Raw genomic sequence first — 22,731 nt, 5'->3', positions numbered from 1 at the left:
ATTCACGACCCACACGCTGTGTAGTACAGTGGTAATTGATAGAAAATGAGTTTCACTGTTTCGTTTCTTAGGATTTTCCTATATGCAATATCGGGCGTCTGAGCTAAAAAGCTAAGGGGATGTCAATATACCGCACGTCAGAAGCTGAGCGTCTTTCGTAATCGAGGAACAGTGTCTTGCGACACGCATGTAGCACGTCTGTCGTGAAGCAACGTTACTTAGCGTTATGTATGTAGAGTTACGTAACACATATCACCCACCTGGCTTCTTCCTCTACACCACCCATAGTGGTTCTGGTAAGATATCATGCGGAACATATCAAACCTTCCTTTGTTACATCAGAAATACACTTAATGTCACCCTTCTGTGAAATGTCTGGGCTGTCAATTTTGTATAGGATTTTCATACTCAAATCTCTCGATTAAAACAGTGATAAGAGTAGGCGGTGATCTCCAAAGCCAAGCCTTCACAAGGTTTGAACAACGTTTTCCTTATCAGCGCTGAATAAAATGAGAAAGGCTTAAGGTCTTAGATGACATACTCTTGTATAGTTAACCATCACTTCAAGAGCGAACTATCACCACACACTCATCGTCACATGAAAACAATAATATCCTAGTTCAATGGGCAGGAAATTACGGGTCAGGTGCCATTAGATAGAGTGCAAGTGGGATAAAGCGAATCATTATGACGAAGGACGGATAATCTCACTTTCTGATTATCATAATCCTTCTTTAGATAACAGGTTGGCCCCCCTGAGCCCCAGTGTGTGGTGAGAGAGGCGTCGCGCCTGGTCAGAACTGTTCTTTTGTTGCGGTGGTAAACTTTAGGCTGAACCGTCAGACTACTAGGAAGTTAACCACTGGTAGCAGTTACCACCAAGTTTCCTCTGGTACTTTCAGGCGGTTCAGAGATATACCAGGGCTGTTGGGAATTATCAATGTTCTACCTGGGACTACAGGAATTTTGTCTGGTCATCACAGGGCACCAACGGAGAATACTAAAAGGTACCAGTCATAACTACTACAACATGACCAGGAACCACCAAGCTTTACTAGGGAAGCTACCAAGCTTTACCAGGGAAGCTACAAAGACCCACCAGGCAGTACAAGTGCCTACCAGGTACTAACGTACAGTACAACATCAGTGTTAATACAAGGCAATACTAGGGGGAGGGTAGTCAGCAATTTCCATGGACTAACATTTGCTCCATAGACGTTGCCAGACATTCTTAACAAGCAGGTGTTACTGATGCAACGAACGAGGGGATACATGAAACAAGTGGACACTACCCGTCGGTGTACAAGGCACTACCAGGCACAGCCATAAAGTAAAAGGCATTACTAGAAGGTACCTGGTGCTACAGATGACATCCTCGCACCAGGACCTTACAAGGGAAACTAGGCTTTTTGTCAGAAACTCCTGCATGAGACTTGTCCAGGTCCCAAGACCACACAGATCACCCCACGGATCCACCAGGCACCACAAGTGCTGCCAGAGGCCAGCAGTGTGTCAGTATGTGGGGCGGGGAGGCGAAGATGGTGGTGATTCTGCTGGTGTTGGAGGCAGCGGCTGAACGACAGACACAGAAAGGTTAGACAATAACTTAACATTCATTCAAGAAAGTTACTTCCATATTATGCTTGAGAACTCGAATGTTGAATTTTTGTATCATGATCAAACTCTGTATGAAAACTGTGTGTGTGTGTGTGTGTGTGTGTGTGTGTGTGTGTGAGTAAAGCCTTTGCTGGGAACTTTGGCATGTGATGCGTCAAGTAAGAAGTATGACACATTTCTTCTCGTCAGTTTGGTATGGTTATTACGTACATGAGAGTGTGTTGTATAATGGTACCTTGTGTATGTCTTTATTATGGGTTGATTGTGGCATAATTGGGATGAATGGGGTGTGTAATGAAATGGTATAATGGGGTTATATAAGGGGTCAATTATGACATAGCTGGACAGTTTCCTTGTCCCATAACGAACTGGGACAGTCTTCTTGTCCCATAACGAACTGGGACAGTCTTCTTGTCCCATGACGCACCGGGACAGTCTTCTTGTCCCATGACGCACCGGGACAGTCTTCTTGTCCCATGACGAATTAAGACAGTCTTCTTGTCCCATGACGCACTGGGACAGTCTTCTTATTCCATGACGCACTGGGACAGTCTTCTTATTCCATGACGCACTGGGACAGTCTTCTTATTCCATGACGCACTGGGACAGTCTTCTTATTCCATGACGCACTGGGACAGTCTTCTTGTCCCATGACGCACTGGGACAGTCTTCTTGTCCCATGACGCACTGGTGCAGCAGCGGTAAACCTGTGGTGATGGGTGAGATGTAGTAATAAAAGTGTGGTAGGGGGGATGAAGGCTGCATTAGAAGTGTGGTCGATTTTTTTTTCCGGTGGTGGTGAGTTAAGTGTGGTAGAGGATTAGTGGTTGTGGTAGACAATGATGTTTTTAATCCCTCCTGAAGCAAATGAAACTAGCAGGTGAAACTTGATACCCAGTTCGTTTTACATCCACATGCCCTTTTGCGTGCAAGCAAGTAACGTGTCATATATAGCTACAAATAGAGGTGCTTCTGTATATATATATATATATATATATATATATATATATATATATATATATATATGTCTGATGACAGAGTAGCAGATATAGGGTGTTTTGGTCGAGGTGGTGTGCAAAGTGAGAGGGTTAGGGAAAATGATTTGGTAAACAGAGAAGAGGTAGTAAAAGCTTTGCGGAAGATGAAAGCCGGCAAGGCAGCAGGTTTGGATGGTATTGCAGTGGAATTTATTAAGAAAGGGGGTGACTGTATTGTTGACTGGTTGGTAAGGTTATTTAATGTATGTATGACTCATGGTGAGGTGCCTGAGGATTGGCGGAATGCGTGCATAGTGCCATTGTACAAAGGCAAAGGGGATAAGAGTGAGTGCTCAAATTACAGAGGTATAAGTTTGTTGAGTATTCCTGGTAAATTATATGGGAGGGTATTGATTGAGAGGGTGAAGGCATGTACAGAGCATCAGATTGGGGAAGAGCAGTGCGGTTTCAGAAGTGGTAGAGGATGTGTGGATCAGGTGTTTGCTTTGAAGAATGTATGTGAGAAATACTTAGAAAAGCAAATGGATTTGTATGTAGCATTTATGGATCTGGAGAAGGCATATGATAGAGTTGATAGAGATGCTCTGTGGAAGGTATTAAGAATATATGGTGTGGGAGGCAAGTTGTTAGAAGCAGTGAAAAGTTTTTATCGAGGATGTAAGGCATGTGTACGTGTAGGAAGAGAGGAAAGTGATTGGTTCTCAGTGAATGTAGGTTTGCGGCAGGGGTGTGTGATGTCTCCATGGTTATTTAATTTGTTTATGGATGGGGTTGTTAGGAAGGTAAATGCAAGAGTTTTGGAAAGAGGGGCAAGTATGAAGTCTGTTGGGGATGAGAGAGCTTGGGAAGTGAGTCAGTTGTTGTTCGCTGATGATACAGCGCTGGTGGCTGATTCATGTGAGAAACTGCAGAAGCTGGTGACTGAGTTTGGTAAAGTGTGTGGAAGAAGAAAGTTAAGAGTAAATGTGAATAAGAGCAAGGTTATTAGGTATAGTAGGGTTGAGGGTCAAGTCAATTGGGAGGTGAGTTTGAATGGAGAAAAACTGGAGGAAGTGAAGTGTTTTAGATATCTGGGAGTGGATCTGTCAGCGGATGGAACCATGGAAGCGGAAGTGGATCATAGGGTGGGGGAGGGGGCGAAAATTTTGGGAGCCTTGAAAAATGTGTGGAAGTCGAGAACATTATCTCGGAAAGCAAAAATGGGTATGTTTGAAGGAATAGTGGTTCCAACAATGTTGTATGGTTGCGAGGCGTGGGCTATGGATAGAGTTGTGCGCAGGAGGATGGATGTGCTGGAAATGAGATGTTTGAGGACAATGTGTGGTGTGAGGTGGTTTGATCGAGTAAGTAACGTAAGGGTAAGAGAGATGTGTGGAAATAAAAAGAGCGTGGTTGAGAGAGCAGAAGAGGGTGTTTTGAAATGGTTTGGGCACATGGAGAGAATGAGTGAGGAAAGATTGACCAAGAGGATATATGTGTCGGAGGTGGAGGGAACGAGGAGAAGAGGGAGACCAAATTGGAGGTGGAAAGATGGAGTGAAAAAGATTTTGTGTGATCGGGGCCTGAACATGCAGGAGGGTGAAAGGAGGGCAAGGAATAGAGTGAATTGGAGCGATGTGGTATACAGGGGTTGACGTGCTGTCAGTGGAGTGAATCAAGGCATGTGAAGCGTCTGGGGTAAACCATGGAAAGCTGTGTAGGTATGTATATTTGCGTGTGTGGACGTGTGTATGTACATGTGTATGGGGGGGGGGGGGGGGGGCGCCCCCCCATTTCTTTCGTCTGCTTCCTTGCGCTACTTCGCAAACGCGGGAGACAGCTACAAAGTATAAAAAAAAAAAAAAAATATATATATATATATATATATATATTATATATATATATATATATATATATATATATATATATATATATATATATATATATATATATATGTGTGTGTGTGTGTGTGTGTGTGTGTGTGTGTGTGTGTGTGTCAGCGGTCCCTTCTATCTTTATTAGGCTCCTGCAGCACTCAGGAAGCTGGCCACGTCCACCGGTCGGGACCGCAGGTCATAAAGTGTTGTGATGTGTGTGTGTGTGTGTGTGTGTGTGTGTGTGTGTGTGTGTGTGTGTGTGTGTGTTTTAAGAGTGCAGGGCAATCGAGTAATGATAATTGTTCGGTGTTTCTATCCAGGTAGATGCATCGTGGGCATGAAGGGTCTTGGGGTATGTTAAAGCCATTTTAGCAGTACTGTCTTGATGGATGACGTCCAGAGCGTAGACGAGAGAGAGTGTGACTCGTGTGTGTCTAGGGAGTGTGGTTTTTGATGTATGTATTGTTCGGAGGATTAGAGTTAAAGACTACGGTTGTATTTTCCATTTATTAGACCCCTTTAGCCCATGGTTGCAAGGGTGAAAACTGAGCAGTACTGCCAGAAATATTATTTTCTAAAGCTTTACCCGCAGCAGGAGGACACGCATCCCGCGAGCAAGATTATATATTGCTCCCTCCCGCTGGGCATCAGTACCCCTCGCCCTCTACCACATCCCAGACCCCACCACCAGGTAAGCATCGCCAACAGTTTCCTCGTAATCAATTCACAGTCATTTTCACGGCACTAAAGATATCACTGATGTATCCCATACGTCTGTGGATTCATGTTGATTAAATGCAGTATTACACAATATAAACTTTTCAGAGATCACACAAAAGGAATTGTAGGTTTTCCTCTTTCAGCCTGAATGTTTGATACAGGGACGAATTCAGAATAAACTTTACTTTGCATATACATTGTCATTCTGTGTATTTTTGTCTATCATTGAGTATAGTTAGCATGTAATCATGATTTCCATACGTAGATAACAAAAGTCTTCATCTCTGCATAGTGTTTCAGTAAACAAATCCGTCGTCATAAATTCATTCAGCTTATATGTACACCTCAACAAACTTCTCCGTGGTGTATGGTGGAGGAAGTTGGGAGACTGGTTCGAATACTCGCTGTGTCTTGGTTTCAACTTAACTAGATTTAGGAATATAAACTCTGGGTTTTCATTGCTAATTAATTAACTCCTCCGACAGGTTTGGAATTCATACAATGGATCCATTTAGGGGTTATGCCTCTAAAGAGGCCATCTTCACTTCTTCACCCTCATCTTCCCGGAAGTACATCTTTACTACAACTTCATATTCACTTGACCTCCTTCATTATTAATTATCTTCACCACATCCTCATCTTCATTACAATTTCACCTTCCTTCCCTTCATCTTCACTACACCCTCATGACCACCAGTTTCATTACGAATGATGAACTTCACCTTGACCAGGCCTTTATCTTCACCACCACATCCTCATCTTCACTACATCTTCATCTTATATTAACCGTCATCATCACCACACCATCTTCACCACAAACTCATCGTTACACTTTCATTATCTTAAAAGCCAAGTAAGTCGACATTGTAACATGTGAGTCATATAACGTTGTTGCCTGTGCTAGTAGGATTAATATAGATGTGTAATATCAGTATCATAACTCCAGCTCTGAAGACAAGCACTAGAGACACTGAGAAACCATAGAAAGAAAAAAAGGTCACAACCTCCATGTCACCAGTGAATGTCGTCTGTCCTGGCCGGGGGAACTAACTGATATCACACACGATCTCTAAACCGTTAATTCCGGCTTCGATTCCAGGCAGAGGATTTTCCCTCAAAGGCTCGAGTCTCTGTTTTTGATGCTACCTCGCTAAAGCGGGAAATGGCAAATATGTAAGAATATTTAAGAAGAGAGGACTGGGCCTTTGAGGGAATATCTTCACCTGGCCTCCTTCTCTGTTCCTTCTTTTGGAAAAAAAAAAAAAAAGTGAGAGGGGAGGATTTCCAGCTCCCCGCTCCCTCCCCTTTTAGTCGCCTTCTACGACACGCAGGGAATACGTGGGAAGTATTCTTTCTCCCCTATCCCCAGGGATATATATATATATATATATATATATATATATATATATACGGGAAGTGAGCAATAATCCTATGATCGTCCCGCTATTCAAATATATACGCTGGTATCGTCTCTTTCTGAAGACATTTGCATTTCTCATATACACTAAATTGCTATTTTCTTTTTCAATTGTTACTGAAAATATAGAAATATCACTTTTCAGTATTTTTTTCGTAATTTCTGCTTATATCCCCTGGTTGGTCCTCTGCAGCCCAGCTTTGAAAAAAAAAAAAGTATCTTTCCATATGCAAATCCCATGGTTCATTATCATACATTAAGTCAATGAAAGGTTCTGATGAGAGTCCATTAGCTAGAAAGCGTAGATTTTGCCAGAAGTCTTTCCTGGGATGTCTTTTTTTTTTTTTTTAAGTAATATTGACGGCCAATACAGAAATGGATTTGGCAGGTTACCAACTTTGTGCAGACACCCTCATATATTCTACGGGAGTCGAACGTATAGCGCTGCTACTGGTAGAGAAACTGTCACGTCTCCCTTTGTGTCACCCAACAGGCAACGAAAATGAGGGTCAGGTAATGATGCCTGGCTATGTGGCCGCTGTTGTCACTATCGCTTTGGTGTTTGCTGGCATCATCTTCATCATGGTCTTCTCCAGCTGGCGACCCAGCCCCTCGAAGGTGAAGTGAGCTCACGTTTTCATTCTCACAGTCACTATCCTTGTCCTTCATATTACCGATATCATTTTCACTCTGATGTTCACCATCCACTTCACCGTTACAACCTCAACATCCCGTTCGTACCACTATCTTCCATGGGCTCTGCATCTTCTTCACCACCTTCCTTCATTTTCCATTGCGTTATGGCCTAGTTGTTCATATATATATATATATATATATATATATATATATATATATATATATATATATATATATATATATATATATATATATATATATCAAGTATCTTATTCGTAATCCTTCTGACATCACTTGTAAAACCACCGCTTGTAATTCACTTTCATTTGTCCTAATTTCTCTCTGTCCTTCGTTGTAGATTTCATGAAAATATGTTACCGGCTGGGCTTTTCCCTTCTCTGTTTTAAAGTTCAGCTTCCCTGCGTCCTTACGGTAGTTAACCACTTGAATAAGTCTCCCATACTTTCACTCTCTGTTTTCCCTTCCGTTTTCTCTGACTATGTCCCGTTTCTCTTAAGCATTTTTCATTGCGAATGCCGCCTCACGCCTTGCTTGACCGCTTTTTATCTTTGGAGGAAATCCATGGGTGATGTTCCAGATTTCTTTCCTATTCAACTTATTTTAATGTAATATCACTTGGCAGAAAAGATTGACTCGGCTGACCTTCCACGACCAGATAGCACAGGAATTCAGAGCCTTCATTGAGGAGGATGATGCAGAATATGACAATAAGGATAATATCATATTGGTAAGTCTGATCTTCTGACAGTCAGTGCATATCAGTGTGGATGTGGGACTCCTTAAGTGTATGAGACAATAAACGCGTTTCAGAGACTTTAGAAATAGCAGAAGTGAGAGTAATGAAGGCGATAGAAAGAAGATATTAGGATAGTCTCCTTTCTCTGGGATGGACTGCACAAATTGGCGGGCTTCCAAGAGGAAGAGAAAGTTTGTTTGTTTGTTTGTTTTACACAGGAGACGAAATAGGTGAACAAGGATCTGTGCAAACTCAGAGGCACATTTCAGTAGAACCTAAGGAGGTATGCTATCTGAGCCATATATATATATATATATATATCCCTGGGGATAGGGGAGAAAGAGTACTTCCCACGTATTCCCTGCGTGTCGTAGAAGGCGACTAAAAGGGAAGGGAGCGGGGGGCTGGAAATCCTCCCCTCTCGTTTTTTTTAATTTTTCCAAAGAAGGAACAGAGAAGGGGGCCAGATGAGGATATTCCCTCAAAGGCCAAGTCGTCTGTTCTTAGCGCTACCTCGCTAACGCGGGAAATGGCGAATAGTATGAAAAAAAGAAAATATATATATATATATATATATATATATATATATATATATATATATATATATATATATATATATATATATATATATATATATATTTTCCAAAAGAAGGAACAGAGGGGGCCAGGTGAGGATATTCCAAAAAAGGCCCAGTCCTCTGTTCTTAGCGCTACCTCGCTAATGCGGGATATGGCGAATAGTTAAAAAAAAAAATAAAAAAAAAAAAAAAATATATATATATATATATATATATATATATATATATATATATATATATATATATATGAACGTGATGCGTGTTCCAGATGATGGGTTTCTATTCAATTCTAAATTATTTCATTCTTACTGTAACCCTTCTTACCTGTGAGTTTGTTTTTAACATTCTTAAATATTTTGTTATCGTCACGGTACAAGAACGTCGTGGCCAAGAACAGGTCTTTCCTGATCACTGGCAAAATAGTAACGAGGAATCCCTGACTGGTCTACTCTCAATTATACAGCCATAAACATATCACCAAAGCACTGGCAATCTAACCATTATGAACTCAAGAACCAATGAGAGCCGGATTTCTAAATGTAAACTTGATTCATTTTTCACAGTGTTTGTGGACCTAACATTCCAATCATTATCCAGCTCAATTTGTCCTGGGTTTCTACCTACATCACTCAGGTTATGCAGTAAGTCAGTGAGATCAATTTGTCCTGGGTTTCTACCTACATCACTCAGGTTATGCAGTAAGTCAGTGAGACAGTGTTGAGTGATTCGATCTTGGGTGAATTGTTTCCTGTGATTCACTATGTTTGGAAGTGAACGAACCGAGTGGTCGTGAGCAGACGTCAATATCTGCTTTAGTTTTACCCTCGAGGCCAGAATTATCCTTTTTTTCTAACCCTTTGAGCACGACGGTACAACCCTATGAACACGACGGTACAACCCTTTGAGCACGACGGTACGACCCTTTGAGCTCGACGGTACGACCCTTTGAGCACGACGGTAGGACCCTTTGAGCACGACGGTACGACCTTTTGAGCGCGACGGTACGATCTTTTGAGCACGACGGTACAACTCTTTGAGCACGACGGTACGACCCTTTGAGCACGACGGTACGACCTTTTGAGCGCGACGGTACAACCCTTTGAGCACGACGGTACGACCCTTTGAGTCCGATGGTGCGACACTTGACCACATCAGTTGATCTTTGGGTATGATGGCCTGGCCTTTGACCTGACCCTTAGCGTATGTTTGTGTGTGTGTACAGGAGGAGGTGGAGGAGGAGCCGACACTGTGGGAGGCGGTGTTGGAGGGAAAGACGGAGGTTGTGGAGGAGCTGTTGGACGGAGGTCTCCACCGGCCGGACCTGGTGGAGAAAGGACGCCACACCACCCCTGTCATGGACGCCCACCTCGCTGGCAACAAGGACGTCTTGCGCGTCTTCACCCAACACAAGAAGGAGGAGCCAGGCCTCCCCACAGATGATGTCATCAAGTCAGTCTTACATGTACGTGTGTGTGTGTGTGTGTGTGTGTGTGTGTGTGTGTGTGTAGATGGGGTGCATTTCAAAGGCTATGATATAAATAGTCTATCCTCAGTGGAGATGGGAATATAGCTGATGATGACAGAATACATCCGTGTGTGTGAGTGAGAGTTGTATGAAGACCAGCTGTTGAACGTAGACTGGAGTCTTCTCTCGTAACTTAATTTTCGCTCAAGTTCATGTTTTACTGGGAGAGGCTGGAGGAACTTTCCCCTTAGAACTTGGATAGAATGAATCACAATTGATCTGTGATTGATTCAACTAAACCTCCCTGAAAGTATGGGAACTTTTCCACTTCATCCCAAAACGAAACTGTTTAGATACGAATGTGATCACTGTAGGGAGGACATGTTTCACTAGTCGTGTTGTTGACACAATATACCTTGACACGACAGGAACTGGAGAAGGCGTTGAAGGCGGTGTTCGTGGCTGCTGAGTGTGGTATGTACACGCACGAGCAGGGAGTCCGAGCCCTCTTGGAGCAGCACCAACTTCCTGGCACCGTCAGGGACCGTCGGGGTCGCTCCCTCCTGCACTGCATGGCCAGCATATCCGCCATGGACGGCCAGCCTTCATGGCAACCCCAGCACATGAAGGAGTTCTTCGCCAACCACGAGCATCACGTCAACGCTGTGGACCACTGCGGTGCGTTCATGTGTTCCTCTGGTCGTATAGATATTCCACATGGTATATCCACGCTCTGGTATACGTATAGATATACTTGATGGTATCCTGACGTTTGTGCATAAAGATATACCTGATACTGTACGTACGTTCTCGGGTATATATATTTACCTTATGGTATGTTCAGCCTTCGGTTATATAGATATACTTGATGGTATGCTACAGCTCGGGTATATACATATAACTGAAGGTATGCTGACGCTCGGGTATATAGATATACCTCATGGCATGCTGACGCTCGGATGGATAGATATACCTCATGGTGTGCTGAATTCATGTATACAGACATACCTGATGGCATACTGATGCACCAGACGGCAGACAAACGATGTTTACAAACGTTTCTCACTCTTGTTCCAGGTCGCACTGCGCTCCACGAGCTGTCGCAACACCCACGAACAGCCGACGTCCAAGACATCATATGGGACGGAAAGGAATGGATCCTTGCTGACGCCTGGCTGGCCGTGGCACGGTTCCTGACCTCCTACGGCTGTGATCCAAGGATACCCGACCACAAGGGGCGTCTGCCTCACCAGCTGGCTAGGGAGGCTCACAACCACGAACTGGCCAGTTTCCTGGAAGAGGTGAGCGGTCCACATTAAGCACGGCCTCTATTGAAATTTTGAGAGGTTAATGTAAGAGAAAAGGAGGAGTAATTACGAATTTTTAAGTGCTAGGGCACAGAGGGCAGAGAAGTTCCACAACTTCGACGTGCAGGAAAAGAAGCAGGTTTCAAAACGGCCTATACTCGAGTTGCCGATGGCCACAGAATAATCATGTAACGCAGCGGCTTGCCGAATATTGCTTTATCTAGCTAGTGGTGGGGGTACACAAGCAGCCAGCTCTCGGGAGCAAAAACCAAAGTAATACCTGTAGAAGAGGGAAAGTGAACCAACATTGCGGCGTAGGGCACGGAGGTCAAGTTTGGAAGTTAGCCTTGGAGAGTTGGTAAGTCGGGCCGCTTTTGACTCAGCTCTGTCAGGTAAGGATGCAGAGCTAGAACCACCCCAGATGTGAGAGCAGTACTCCATACAAGGACAGATCAATCCTTTGTATAATCGGAGCAACTGTTCAGAAGAAAAGAGATTTTCGACATCTAAACAGAACTTCCAGTTTTATTTCCGTACTGTGGGGTTTGTATCTTAAGACCAAGTATGTTCATAGAGTTAGAATTTAGATGGAGTTGAAGACTAAGTCGAAGGAGAGAGGAAAGTTGTTGGGAATCTTCGATAGTAGATGGGCAAAAAATGGGTCTTAAAGGCATTAAATTTAACCAGATTTCGTCAACCTCACTGAGATATCTTGTCCATGTTGTGTAGGAACGAGATGCAGATCGAGTGAGAGAAGAGGGAGAAGATTGAAAGGGTGTGGAGAATGTAGTGTTGAGTCGACAGCGTATGAGTGTATTCAATTTTCACCACGTACAGGACCGTCCGTCTCCCAGTGTCGACTGAATATAGCATTTTCGAAGTCTTTATCGCCTCCGTGACGTATCAGTCTTATCATCAACGTAAAAACAAGCAACTGTTTCCCTTTTTCACAGAATTGCAGATAACGAAACAAGGAGGGAGGACGATATAGTGATTAGTTATGTAGCCCCCCTCCCCCTTCCCTACTGAACCATTAGTGACAATGAAGAGAACCTGGAAGTTGTTGTGTTGCTGCAGAGCGGCCACCGATGATAAAGATGTCCTGAGAATAATATGGAATATATTACTTTCATCCCTGGGCTCTTGTCTGAGGGTAGATGATTGCCACAACGCGCTACCACAGCTCGGGCTCCCATACTTGAGAACGGAATTCATTACACCCTGGCCATAAAATGTTAATTTTGATTTTGGTTACTACACAAGTAATGTTTTCTATAGTGATTATCAAACAGTTATTTAGTACTTACAAGATGCCTGAAGGTACGTATATGTCTACATTTGTCTCATCACAGAAATCTATTTCTCTGGTAGAAATGTCGAGAGCTTGGGGAGGTGGACGTGGAGCAGGCAGCAGGTCAGCAGGAGGAGGTGGTGCGGGCGGCTCAGCAGGGAGACACAGCCTACTTGCGGGAACTGCTAGATGGCGGAATGCCCCTCTTACCCGCAGGAGGTGCTCGTACCCACCCACTGCTGGAGGCCATCCGACACAGCCAACGAGATGCTGCGATGCTACTATTGTGTGCCGGGGCGCCTCTGTGTAGCCCGTCAAGTGAAGGCATCACGCCCGTTAGAGGCAGCTCACACCACACGCGGGCTCCCTGCAGTCTTCCCAGCCCTCATGCGTAAGGTATGACACTCGCTGAACCTGGCAATCGAATGTTAGGGTAAAGATGAGGATGCATAAAGATGCGTACTGTTTAGTCTTGGCAGAGTAGTTTGGCTGCAAAAGAACGGAAAAGGGTGAGACGTGTTGGAAATATAATCTCTGAGGACAGTATGTTGACCTGAGTTTGTTCAAATGGTACGGACATATAGAGAGGATGAGCGAAGAGAGATTGAAAAAGAGGATCTGTATGTTGTAAGTAGAGAGACCAGAGGAGGAAAGGGATTTGAAGGATGTGGAAGGATGATTATGAAGGGGGTTTGAGGTTCTGGAGCTTGAACATTCAGGCTTGTGAGAGATTTGCGTGAGATAGAATGAATTGGACTAATGTAGTATATGGGGAGTGACGTGCTATGACTGGTCTGAGCCAAGACAAATGAAGCGGTCAAAGTTTCGGAGCACTGTAACTGACAGCAAGATAGACATATATGTTCTTTGTGTAATTCATTTATTGTTTATCCTCAGGCGTGTTGTGAGCATCTGGAAGACGAGTTACTGAACGTACCCGATGGTGATGGATCGCTGAGCGCCTTGAGGCGAGGCATCAGCGACTACATCTTGCAGGTGACGGACGTAGGCAGCAAAGCCAAGTGGATATTTACGAAGAGAGACCCGAGCGAGAGAGTGAAGGAGGCTCGCCGTCTTCTCACTCAAGCCGCTGAGCTGGGACTATCTGTGACGTGCCAGGTTCTGGGCCTGGAGGACGTCTACCTCCAGTCACTGCCAGGGGAGGACAGGCCCTTCCAGAGTGCCGTCTCGCAAAGGAACATCGACACACAGCACGTGCTCTACCGGGACTTGAAGCTGATTCCCTTCCCCTGTGACTCACTCTGCCTGGAAGCTTGGCCTCTTCGGCAGCTCGGATATCACTGGCTAAGTGAATACCATCTTCTTGAAAACCTCTGCTCCAGTGAGAGTGATGAGGACATGAAGACATCGATGCAAACATCATTAAAGGAAATGAAAGAATTTATGAACAATCATTTAGCAGAACAAGATCAGACTGGGATGCAAAAAGCCCAGTGACAAACTTTTATACCTGGTATCGAAGCATGGGCTGGTCGTACTCCTCCACACACTAGTGAACAAGTGTGCCAGCCTGGACATTAACCAAGTGGTGGAGAGATGTTCCTCATGTACGATGCTACATGTATCTGCGACACACGGCCAGATGAACGTGACGGAGTACTTGCTGCACTGTGGTGCTGACCTCGAACTGCTGACGGTGGGAGGGTTCACAGCAGCCCACCTGGCTGCTCTGGCTGGCCAGAAGAAGTCCTTCGAGTACATCTTGGCTTTTATGTCACATAAGGGACTCACAACGATGACTAAGTGCCTTATTGGACTGAGTCCATCAGAAATGATGGTCAAATATGATGAGGTTTGCAGGAACAGTAAGCTGCCATTGCTGGCTTATGAAGACGCCCTCCATATCCAGAACGAGGCAGGTGAGGACATCCAAGCTCATGAGTTGTTACGGAAAAAGGGAAAGATACTGAACATAAACCTGCCCGAGGACTTGTTACGTACTGCTTGTAAAGAGGCTGACAGCAACAAATTCTCTGTGCAGAAATGCTTAAGGAAACTGGAGGAGGAGACGGCCAACCTCTGTAAACAAATTACTGACCCCAGATTCCAAGGTAAACTCATCCTCGTTGGCTCCCCCATGGAGGGCAGCGGGAGGCTGAACTTCAGCGACGTTAGCTTCATCTATGAGGTCAGCGTCCGTGAGGCGTCCCCTGGCAGCGGCGCTGACGTTGTCTGCAGGGAGGTGGTGACCAATGACAGAAGGACAGTGGTGCCCGAGCTCATCCCACACGACTCTCAGCTCTCTGCTGCTGACACTTTCAAGAACTTCTTTGCTCACTTGGTAAAGACATTAGTGAGAACACATGAGCCTCTGGCGTCAGATATATCCCTGGCGCCGCCATTTGTCATGACCACAGCGAGCGGTGTGTATCTTCACTGGATATGGAACACTGACGGGAAGATCTTACTACTAAGGAGCCACGTTGCCCCAGTACTGCCGGCTGTGCTTTCATCTGATGACTGTGCTGACGGTTCGTCCTCAGACCCAGGCCGAGCGAGAGGCTCAGAAGGCAGCCCACGTCTGCACGTTGTTAATGTGGACAACGAGTGGCTATGTCGGCCATATATGTACGAGAGGGACGCCTTCACTGCCCTGGCCAGTAACCAGAGGAAGGTTTGGTTGGCCTGCCATTTTGTGAACCAACTTTTGCGCAAGTGCTGGTGGTCGCCTGAGGTGAGTAGTGGACGACAGTGTACCCCGTGGCACACACTCTCCCTTGGGTTTGAGGGCCTCCCCGAACGAGCCCTGAAGACACTCTTTCTGAGAGAAATGGCCGAGTCTGAGGAGTGGAGCAGCAGCCAACAGATGTTTGAACGAGTTGCCTCCGTCTACGAGCAAGCAACTCAGAGGGACATGAGGGGGAAACGGGTTCCCCAAGATAAGATTAACTCCTCCTTACCCCCACAACACTACTGCTCCGACGTGAGCGTCTCGGTGTGCGGGATCCTTCTGTACCTAGACGAACTCCGGGAGGCTCAGACTGCATTAGACAAGACACCAAAGGTTAAATTCGTCTCAATCTCTTAATGTCCTGGCAAAGGGCCAATGACCTATCAACCTTCCTATGTACATATGACAACGTTAGATCCATCACTGTGTTATATATATGGTTCAATAGGTGTTTTTTGTTTTTTTTTGACGTTGGAGGCTCCAATCACAGACAAAAGTCCACATGAAGGCCAGACCTTGATAGAATGATAGAAAGGATTGTGAAAGGGAAAAAGTAGAGACAAGGGAAAGCGTTTACGAACTCTAGAGGGAGTGATAAACCTGTCTCTTAAAATGTGTCATGAGGGTAAAGAGTTCCAAAGCTTCGAGGTGCAGGGGAGGAAACACTTCAAAACGGCCTGCCCTCGAGTTGCCAACGGCCACACAGCAATCATGTGACGCAGCAGCTTGCCAAGTACTGCATGGTCTACCAAGCTGATGTGCAGTGTTCATGTGAGTGTGTATCATTATACAGCCTTTATCAGTGAGGATGATTTTGTAAACTTAGAATCACATCCGAGATCAGAGAGCATATCTCATTTCTTGGTTTTATCGTTTTCTTTAATTTTACCACTTTCTTTCAACCAGTGACTTACGTTTGAATACTGCAGTCCTTCATATCTGCACATGAATTCAGAAAACAGAAATGAAGTCTAGATAACCAGTTATCTTCCAGTCGAAAATGTAGCAGTTTTTTGTTTTATTATCATTATCATTATCATCATCATCATCATCATTCTTTGTCATATAATCTCAGGACTCTTTCTGTAGCTTTAAGGCTGCGTTACACTCAGAAGCAGGGAATCGTTGGACTCTTTTTAGAGTTAGGAGTTCTGTGACAAGATTGTACACCGACGATACAACCTTACCGAAAGTAATTTTTCACTCAACGTAATCACAAGTAAGTGGAGTCTGGTAACGATATATATATATATATATATATATATATATATATATATATATATATATATATATATATATATATTTGGAAATCCACAAGGAAAATGATACACGAAGATCCGAGTGCTTTCTTAATTATTTTACATCTTCAGGAATTTAGAGATATTGAAAAAAATGTTAGTTTTATTTTACACACACACACACACACACACACACACACACACACACACACAGGAAGGTCAGGCGAGAAGGTCAAGTAAGAAATATGATCACCAAAGGCAAAGGACGGATGACCAAAGGCAAAAGTAGGTGGATCCAAAGCAGGTGTCAGGTCAGGGAACAGCTCATAAACTGGACATGTGAACGATTCTTTTTATAATGAAAGAGTCTGATTCATATATGACTAGACTGATACTGACATGATTATGAAAGCTATGTTAATAATGCTAGATTCCATGATATTTCTCCTCACAGTTGAAAGACAAGATGCAATTTTCTGAGCGTTGCTGTAGTCATTAGGGTGACTGAAATCTCGCATCATGCAGGAATAAAGCAACTGGTTCTTGTCCAACATGAACACTAAACTGGTGCCGCTTTATTCTTAAAATTATCTATTTTCCACTTTCTCCAAAGTAAACTATATTGCATTCCTTGTATGGTATCTGGTAAACGACCAACTGAACCTTCAGGCGAATTTTTACGAACAATTTCCCTCGCTGTCTTGTTGTCCTTAATGTTGATATCAAATTCCCTAAGTAGTCGAGGTAGTCTCGGGAAGGTGTTGTGATATGATGGCTCAAGCAAATCTGTCTGTAAAGGTCATGGATCCTTCAAGGATGATGCGTTTTCATAAGTTTCCCCATCAAGAAATCGTAGACTTCCGTTGAGGTGCGCACAAACTCACATTGAGGTCAACTGGGATTGTTCTACTCTGTAGGTTTTCTAAGAATGCTGAACTTAAACTAGTTCTTATGTCTGTGCACTGTGACATCCTAAAAAGGCAAGGTACCCTCTTTCTTCATCTTCATTGATGTATTTTGTAGAATTATTAGATTACTATGTCAAGGGAGAAAATCGTCTGATTCTTCATGATTCGGCCATATGCAAATTACGTTGTCTATATAACAGACTCAGTGGTTATGACGCTGGGAAGAAGTTTAACTTCGGAGAAGTTCATATAGAGATCATCCACCATTGTATGATTAATTTGTGTTGGTGTCCCCGGCAAATTTATTGTGCACCCCATGTTCATCCTGTGAGCGGTAGCGCAAAAGGATTACAAGGGGTCACCAAGGGTCTTAGTCAGACCCCAGTGGGTTGATATTACATAAGATGTTACAATTCGTATTTCAGTACATACATTACATAGTTTCATATTACATAAGATGTTACAATTCGTATTTCTGTACATACATTACATAGTTTCATATTACATAAGATGTTACAATTCGTATTTCAGTACATACATTACATAGTTTCATATTACATAAGATGTTACAATTCGTATTTCAGTACATACATTACACAGTTTCATATTACATAAGATGTTACAAACTTTTCATTTCACATGGATAACACCTCCAGTTAGGCCAAAGCGCCTATAGCACCTATAGCCTAGCCTTAATCTCACAGTTACATCATCATGTAATCTGCTGATCTTATTACCTTCTCCAGATACATGTTGTACTTGACACATCTCACTGTGATGGAAACTATTTCTACTTATGCTTATCTGAACTCGTCTTCGTGCTTCAAAGAGGTCAGTTAGTCCCTTGCTAATTACAGTTTTGAGGCTTTTAATTGACAACCCAATGTTGCTTTCAACATCACCTTTATTAAGAGTAAGTTGGCTAAAGCATCAGCTTTGTCATGCTCACGGAGGCCTATATGAAAGGGAATCCAATAACAATTTCATTTGAATCCCTTGAGCAATAATGTCTTGAGTATTTGTGTTTGGCTTCAAAGACCAGCATGTTACATTCTATCTCATGGTGTTAAGTGCAAGTAGTGAATATATAAAGAGTCAGAGATAACTGAACTAACTGTGGTAGTGATTTCTACCTGCTCAAAGGAACGATAACTATGGCGAAACAATTCAGTTTGTAGAGTAGATGCTCAGTTGTTTATTCTGACATTTTCCTTTAATCTTTTACCACTGGGCTTAATCACAATGGCAGCACTGCCTGCCTCCCCAGTGGCAGAGTCGCGAGAACCGTCAGTACAGATGATGCACTGGGCTATGTTATTGTCAGTCTGGAGTTTCTGTATATGTTCAAGAGCGCTGATCTTGGCGAAGTGTTGAAGGTGAAGATTATATGTAGTGTAGAAAAGGCATTTCCCATCGCCATACTGAATATATGTTGAAAGTATACATTATTGAACACAGACTTGTAGTTCTTGATGCAGACTTTCATTAGTTCCATAATGGTAGCCGGAGATAAGGGATGGGTGTGCCTACCAAGTTCTTCAGATAATACCCAAAGCCATCCACTGGAGCATTAGTGAAGAGTGACTCCACGTCAAAACTTACAAGCTTACAGTTGAAGTTTACCTGTGTGTTATTTGATTTATATTCAAGATTCTCGTTATGTCGCATGTTTGACTGGGAGTTTGTAACAACCAGTGGGTTTAACAAAGCCACAAACTTTGAACGTGTATGTAACTGACCTAACTGAACTGATAATTGGTCTTGCTAGATTGTTAGGTTTGTATGTCTTGAATAGACCGTAAGTATACGGGAGTGAAAGAGGAGTTGTATACTTTATTTAATAGAAACATCATTACATTTGAGTAGATGTTTCACCTTTTGATTGCAATTACTGTTGACAGTCTCCAGAGGATGTGTTCTTAATTTCGTGCAAGATCTAAGTGAGGTGTGGAGAGGTGGGTGGGCTAGCGCTGATGACGGGGGAGGAATATAGGAACATATCAGGTCCGATCATTTTGTCACGTCTGAAATGTCATAACTTATGTTAACGTTGCCATCATCTTTGCGCGAGATGAAACACTCTTACAAACTCCTTCCAGAGCACAGTCTTAGTTTGTAATGGGGGAAGTGTTTAAACAATCTGTATAGTGAACACAAGGGTGTTTGTGGTGGTATGGTATGGTGATCACAAGGGTGTTTTTGGTGGTGTTATACAGTGATCACAAGGGTGTTTGTGGTAGTACGATGTGGTGATCACAAGGGTGTTTATGGTGGTATAATACAGTCATCACAAGGGTATTTGTGGTGGTATATGGCGATCGCAAGGGTGTTTGTGGTGGCATAATACAGTGATCACAAGGGTGTTTGTGGTGGTATGATATGGTGATCACAAGGGTGTTTGAGGTGGCATAACACAGTGATCACAAGGGTGTTTGAGGTGGCATAACACAGTGATCACAAGGGTGTTTGTGGTGGCACAATACAGTGATCACAAGGGTGTTTGTGGTTGCACAATACAGTGATCACAAGGGTGTTTATGGTGGTTTATACCATGATGACCGTTTTCGATGCCGTATTCATGCTGGCTAATGCATATCTATATTTCCCACTCTGACGTAACTTCTTTGACAACTTCTATCAGGAATACTGAACACACTACCTGCCACAGCCTCAGGGCAGTGTTCGATGTGGTCGCTTTTAGCTGTTGTATTGTTGTACATTAGCTACTTGGACGTCAGGTTTTCTGGCTGCTGGAACAATGTCTGTAGAATTTTCAGTGGAATGGTAAAGACACGCAAGCGCCTGAAGTCTACCTGTGCTGTGTATTATTGTTAAATCTATTTGACTAAATCTTTAACGATACATAAGAATGGTATAAATCAAAGAGCATAGAGAATATGGCTCTTGATATAAATGTTTGACTTAAGTATTCTTCTTATCATTTTTTTCATGCATATTCGCCATTTTCCGCGTTGGCGAAGTAGAGTCAAGAACAGAGGACTGAACCTTAGAGAGAAAACTCCTCACTTGGCCCCCTTCTCTGTTCCTTCTTTTGGAAATTAAAAACGGAAGGGGGGGATTTCCAGCCCCCCGCTCTCTCCCCTTTTAGTCGCCTTCTACGACACGCAGGGAATAAGTGGGAAGCATTTTCTCCCCTATCCCCTGGGATAAATCATTATCATAACAATTGCTGTTATCATTATTATTGTCATTATTATTATCATTATTATTATGATGATGATGATAATTTAGCAGGTAAATAGCTGGAAACATTAGCTACCTAAGGAGATCATTCTTTTTTGACAAAGATAGGATTTGTAGTGACCCAAGGTCACCTATATGACGGCGCCATTGACTGAGTGACAACCTGTGACCTCACCTGACCTAATCATCCCCGGAAGACTGTGTTTGGTGGCCCATCCTACACATCTGCACCTACGGTATTGATCCCTGACACCCACACTCGATGTCGGCCGTAGGTGATCAAAAGCTGCTTCTGTAATTATAGACGATTTGAAACTTTCCATAAGAAGCGTCGCTCTTACGGACTTAACCTGAAGTTCACCAGCATGGAGAAAGGTCAGAAGCTTGCGACATTCGGCTTCAACGTTTCGAATTCCCTTTAGGAATAGCTACCCCTCACAGACCTGACTTCATCGCCTCTTAAGTACCCGGGCGTCACGGCAGCAAGTCAGCCAGGCAGTTGACTCGTCACTAGACAAGTTTACCACTCCGGTACCTCAAGTCTTGGCGATGTGACACCAGACTCAAGCCACCCTTGGGGCGTCTCCTCCGTCAGTAGATGTCCCAACGTGACTTCTAACGTTTCATTTTCCCGGTAGGTCTCATTGTGGTGCCTCATCTCCGACATACACCTTCGGCAGGAATTGCCTCCGCCCGTCACGAGCAGCAGCTATAACAGCAAGGGAACTACGGCCACGCTCGCGGCACTCCTGCATCCCTAGCGCCTCTTCAGGAGCCTCCTGCAACCCAAGCACCACCCCACCTCCTCCTACAGGAGCTCCACGTTGACTCAGCAGCCTCGTACTTCCCCCAAGTGTTCATCTGACGCCTCGTACCATCACCAGCATCACAGGACCTCTGCCAAGCCTGTCTCATGTACCTTACTTGATCTCTGCTTCAGCATGATCCTGCACCTCCAGCAGCCCATTGCCCTCTGTTACCTCACCTGGTATATTCTAATAAATCATCGTTGTTGTTGTTTAACGTGTTTCCGTCCCCCGATTTCAGTTTTACCCATCCAATTATTCCGACCAGAACACCCACTAATTATTTCAAAGAATACGCTCGTCATTGTATCTTGAAAATAGACCTACTTATCCAAATCTTGTTGGGTGAAGTCCAGATTAGATGTGGTCAGCTATGAGGACACACACACACACGCGCTGTATGCAACTGTTGTCAAGTGGTGGAGCATATGGTCGTAACTGAATGGCCATGATAAGTGATGATTCTGTATAACATATCAAGATATTTACACTCATTTTTTTAGAATGTTTACGGTAGTTCAGTTGTGTTGTTTGTCGTCCATAAAACTGTATGATATCTCGTTTACTGTACAAATATTGTTATCATTTTTCACAATGGTGCTTGTGTTGTAACAGCTGACACAGAGGTGGACCACAAGATTTTCAGATGAGCTATACTGAGCCATCAATTAGGCTGGGAGCCACCGTATTATTCATAGGGAAATACTCTCTCTCTCTCTCTCTCTCTCTCTCTCTCTCTCTCTCTCTCTCTCTCTCTCTCTCTCTCTCTCTCTCTCTTCAGGTATTTTGTTGTCTCTCTCAGCATCACTGTTTCGCATACAATGGACAATGGCAGTGCTTGCAACATTTTTTTTTTTTTTTGTCATCCCCTCTACTTTTCTTTACCACTTTTCATATTTGGGGTCTTTCAACCACTCTCTTCTGAAATGTTGAGTATATCTCTTACTCGCTCTTGTGTTCGTTAAATGTAATAGCCTACACACACACACACACACACACACACACACACACACACAACCAGCAGTGTTACTGTCCTTCATGGCCCGCGGATGGTTCTGTCACCACCGAGAGCTCGACTGAACCTGAACTGAACGGGAAACTTGAGGAACCTGTTCATAAAAATTTCGAACATATTCATTTTCATGAAAATGATTACGTGCAATATTTGTATTGTTGTCCTTGTTATCTTAATAGGTTTCGATTAAACTTCCCAAATCACATTAACATATTTCAATGTTTGA

General features: G+C 43.6%; 2 protein-coding genes across 3 annotated transcripts; both read left to right on the top strand.

Annotated features, from left to right (window-relative positions):
- The first annotated feature begins 789 nt into the window (after positions 1 to 789).
- Positions 790 to 13,675, top strand: LOC139749463 (uncharacterized). 2 transcript variants are annotated; one of them, XM_071663365.1, is made up of 9 exons: positions 790 to 1,593; positions 5,064 to 5,162; positions 7,102 to 7,226; positions 7,893 to 7,992; positions 9,802 to 10,041; positions 10,473 to 10,722; positions 11,122 to 11,345; positions 12,723 to 13,038; positions 13,540 to 13,675. In XM_071663365.1, exons 3-8 carry the CDS (start codon positions 7,138 to 7,140, stop codon positions 13,035 to 13,037), a joined length of 1,218 nt encoding a protein of 405 aa, XP_071519466.1. In that variant the 5' UTR covers positions 790 to 1,593; positions 5,064 to 5,162; positions 7,102 to 7,137; the 3' UTR covers position 13,038; positions 13,540 to 13,675. The 2 variants fall into 2 exon arrangements, with proteins under 2 accessions (XP_071519466.1, XP_071519465.1); XM_071663364.1 differs by having other exon boundaries at positions 7,888 to 7,992.
- Positions 13,676 to 14,208: 533 nt separating this feature from the next.
- On the top strand, positions 14,209 to 21,707 carry LOC139749462 (uncharacterized). Its single transcript, XM_071663363.1, has 2 exons — positions 14,209 to 16,105; positions 21,323 to 21,707. Exon 1 carries the CDS (start codon positions 14,216 to 14,218, stop codon positions 15,689 to 15,691), a length of 1,476 nt encoding a protein of 491 aa, XP_071519464.1. The 5' UTR covers positions 14,209 to 14,215; the 3' UTR covers positions 15,692 to 16,105; positions 21,323 to 21,707.
- The last annotated feature ends 1,024 nt before the right edge of the window (positions 21,708 to 22,731 follow it).

This window comes from Panulirus ornatus, chromosome 7 (genome assembly GCF_036320965.1).
Source record: "Panulirus ornatus isolate Po-2019 chromosome 7, ASM3632096v1, whole genome shotgun sequence".
NCBI lineage: Eukaryota > Metazoa > Arthropoda > Malacostraca > Decapoda > Palinuridae > Panulirus > Panulirus ornatus.
Note: the sequence above shows the minus strand (reverse complement) of the source record. Positions and strands in the feature narration are given on the sequence as shown.

What these genes read in the sequence shown, in the direction of transcription:
- LOC139749463 (XM_071663364.1), top strand. Translation starts at nt 1,518, where the DNA reads ATGTGGGGCGGGGAGGCGAAGATGGTGGTGATTCTGCTGGTGTTGGAG. An exon ending in ATAAGGATAATATCATATTG is followed by an intron (nt 7,993 to 9,801) that starts GTAAGTCTGATC and finishes GTGTGTGTACAG; the next exon opens with GAGGAGGTGGAGGAGGAGCC. An exon ending in CAACGCTGTGGACCACTGCG is followed by an intron (nt 10,723 to 11,121) that starts GTGCGTTCATGT and finishes CTCTTGTTCCAG; the next exon opens with GTCGCACTGCGCTCCACGAG.
- LOC139749462 (XM_071663363.1), top strand. Translation starts at nt 14,216, where the DNA reads ATGCTACATGTATCTGCGACACACGGCCAGATGAACGTGACGGAGTAC.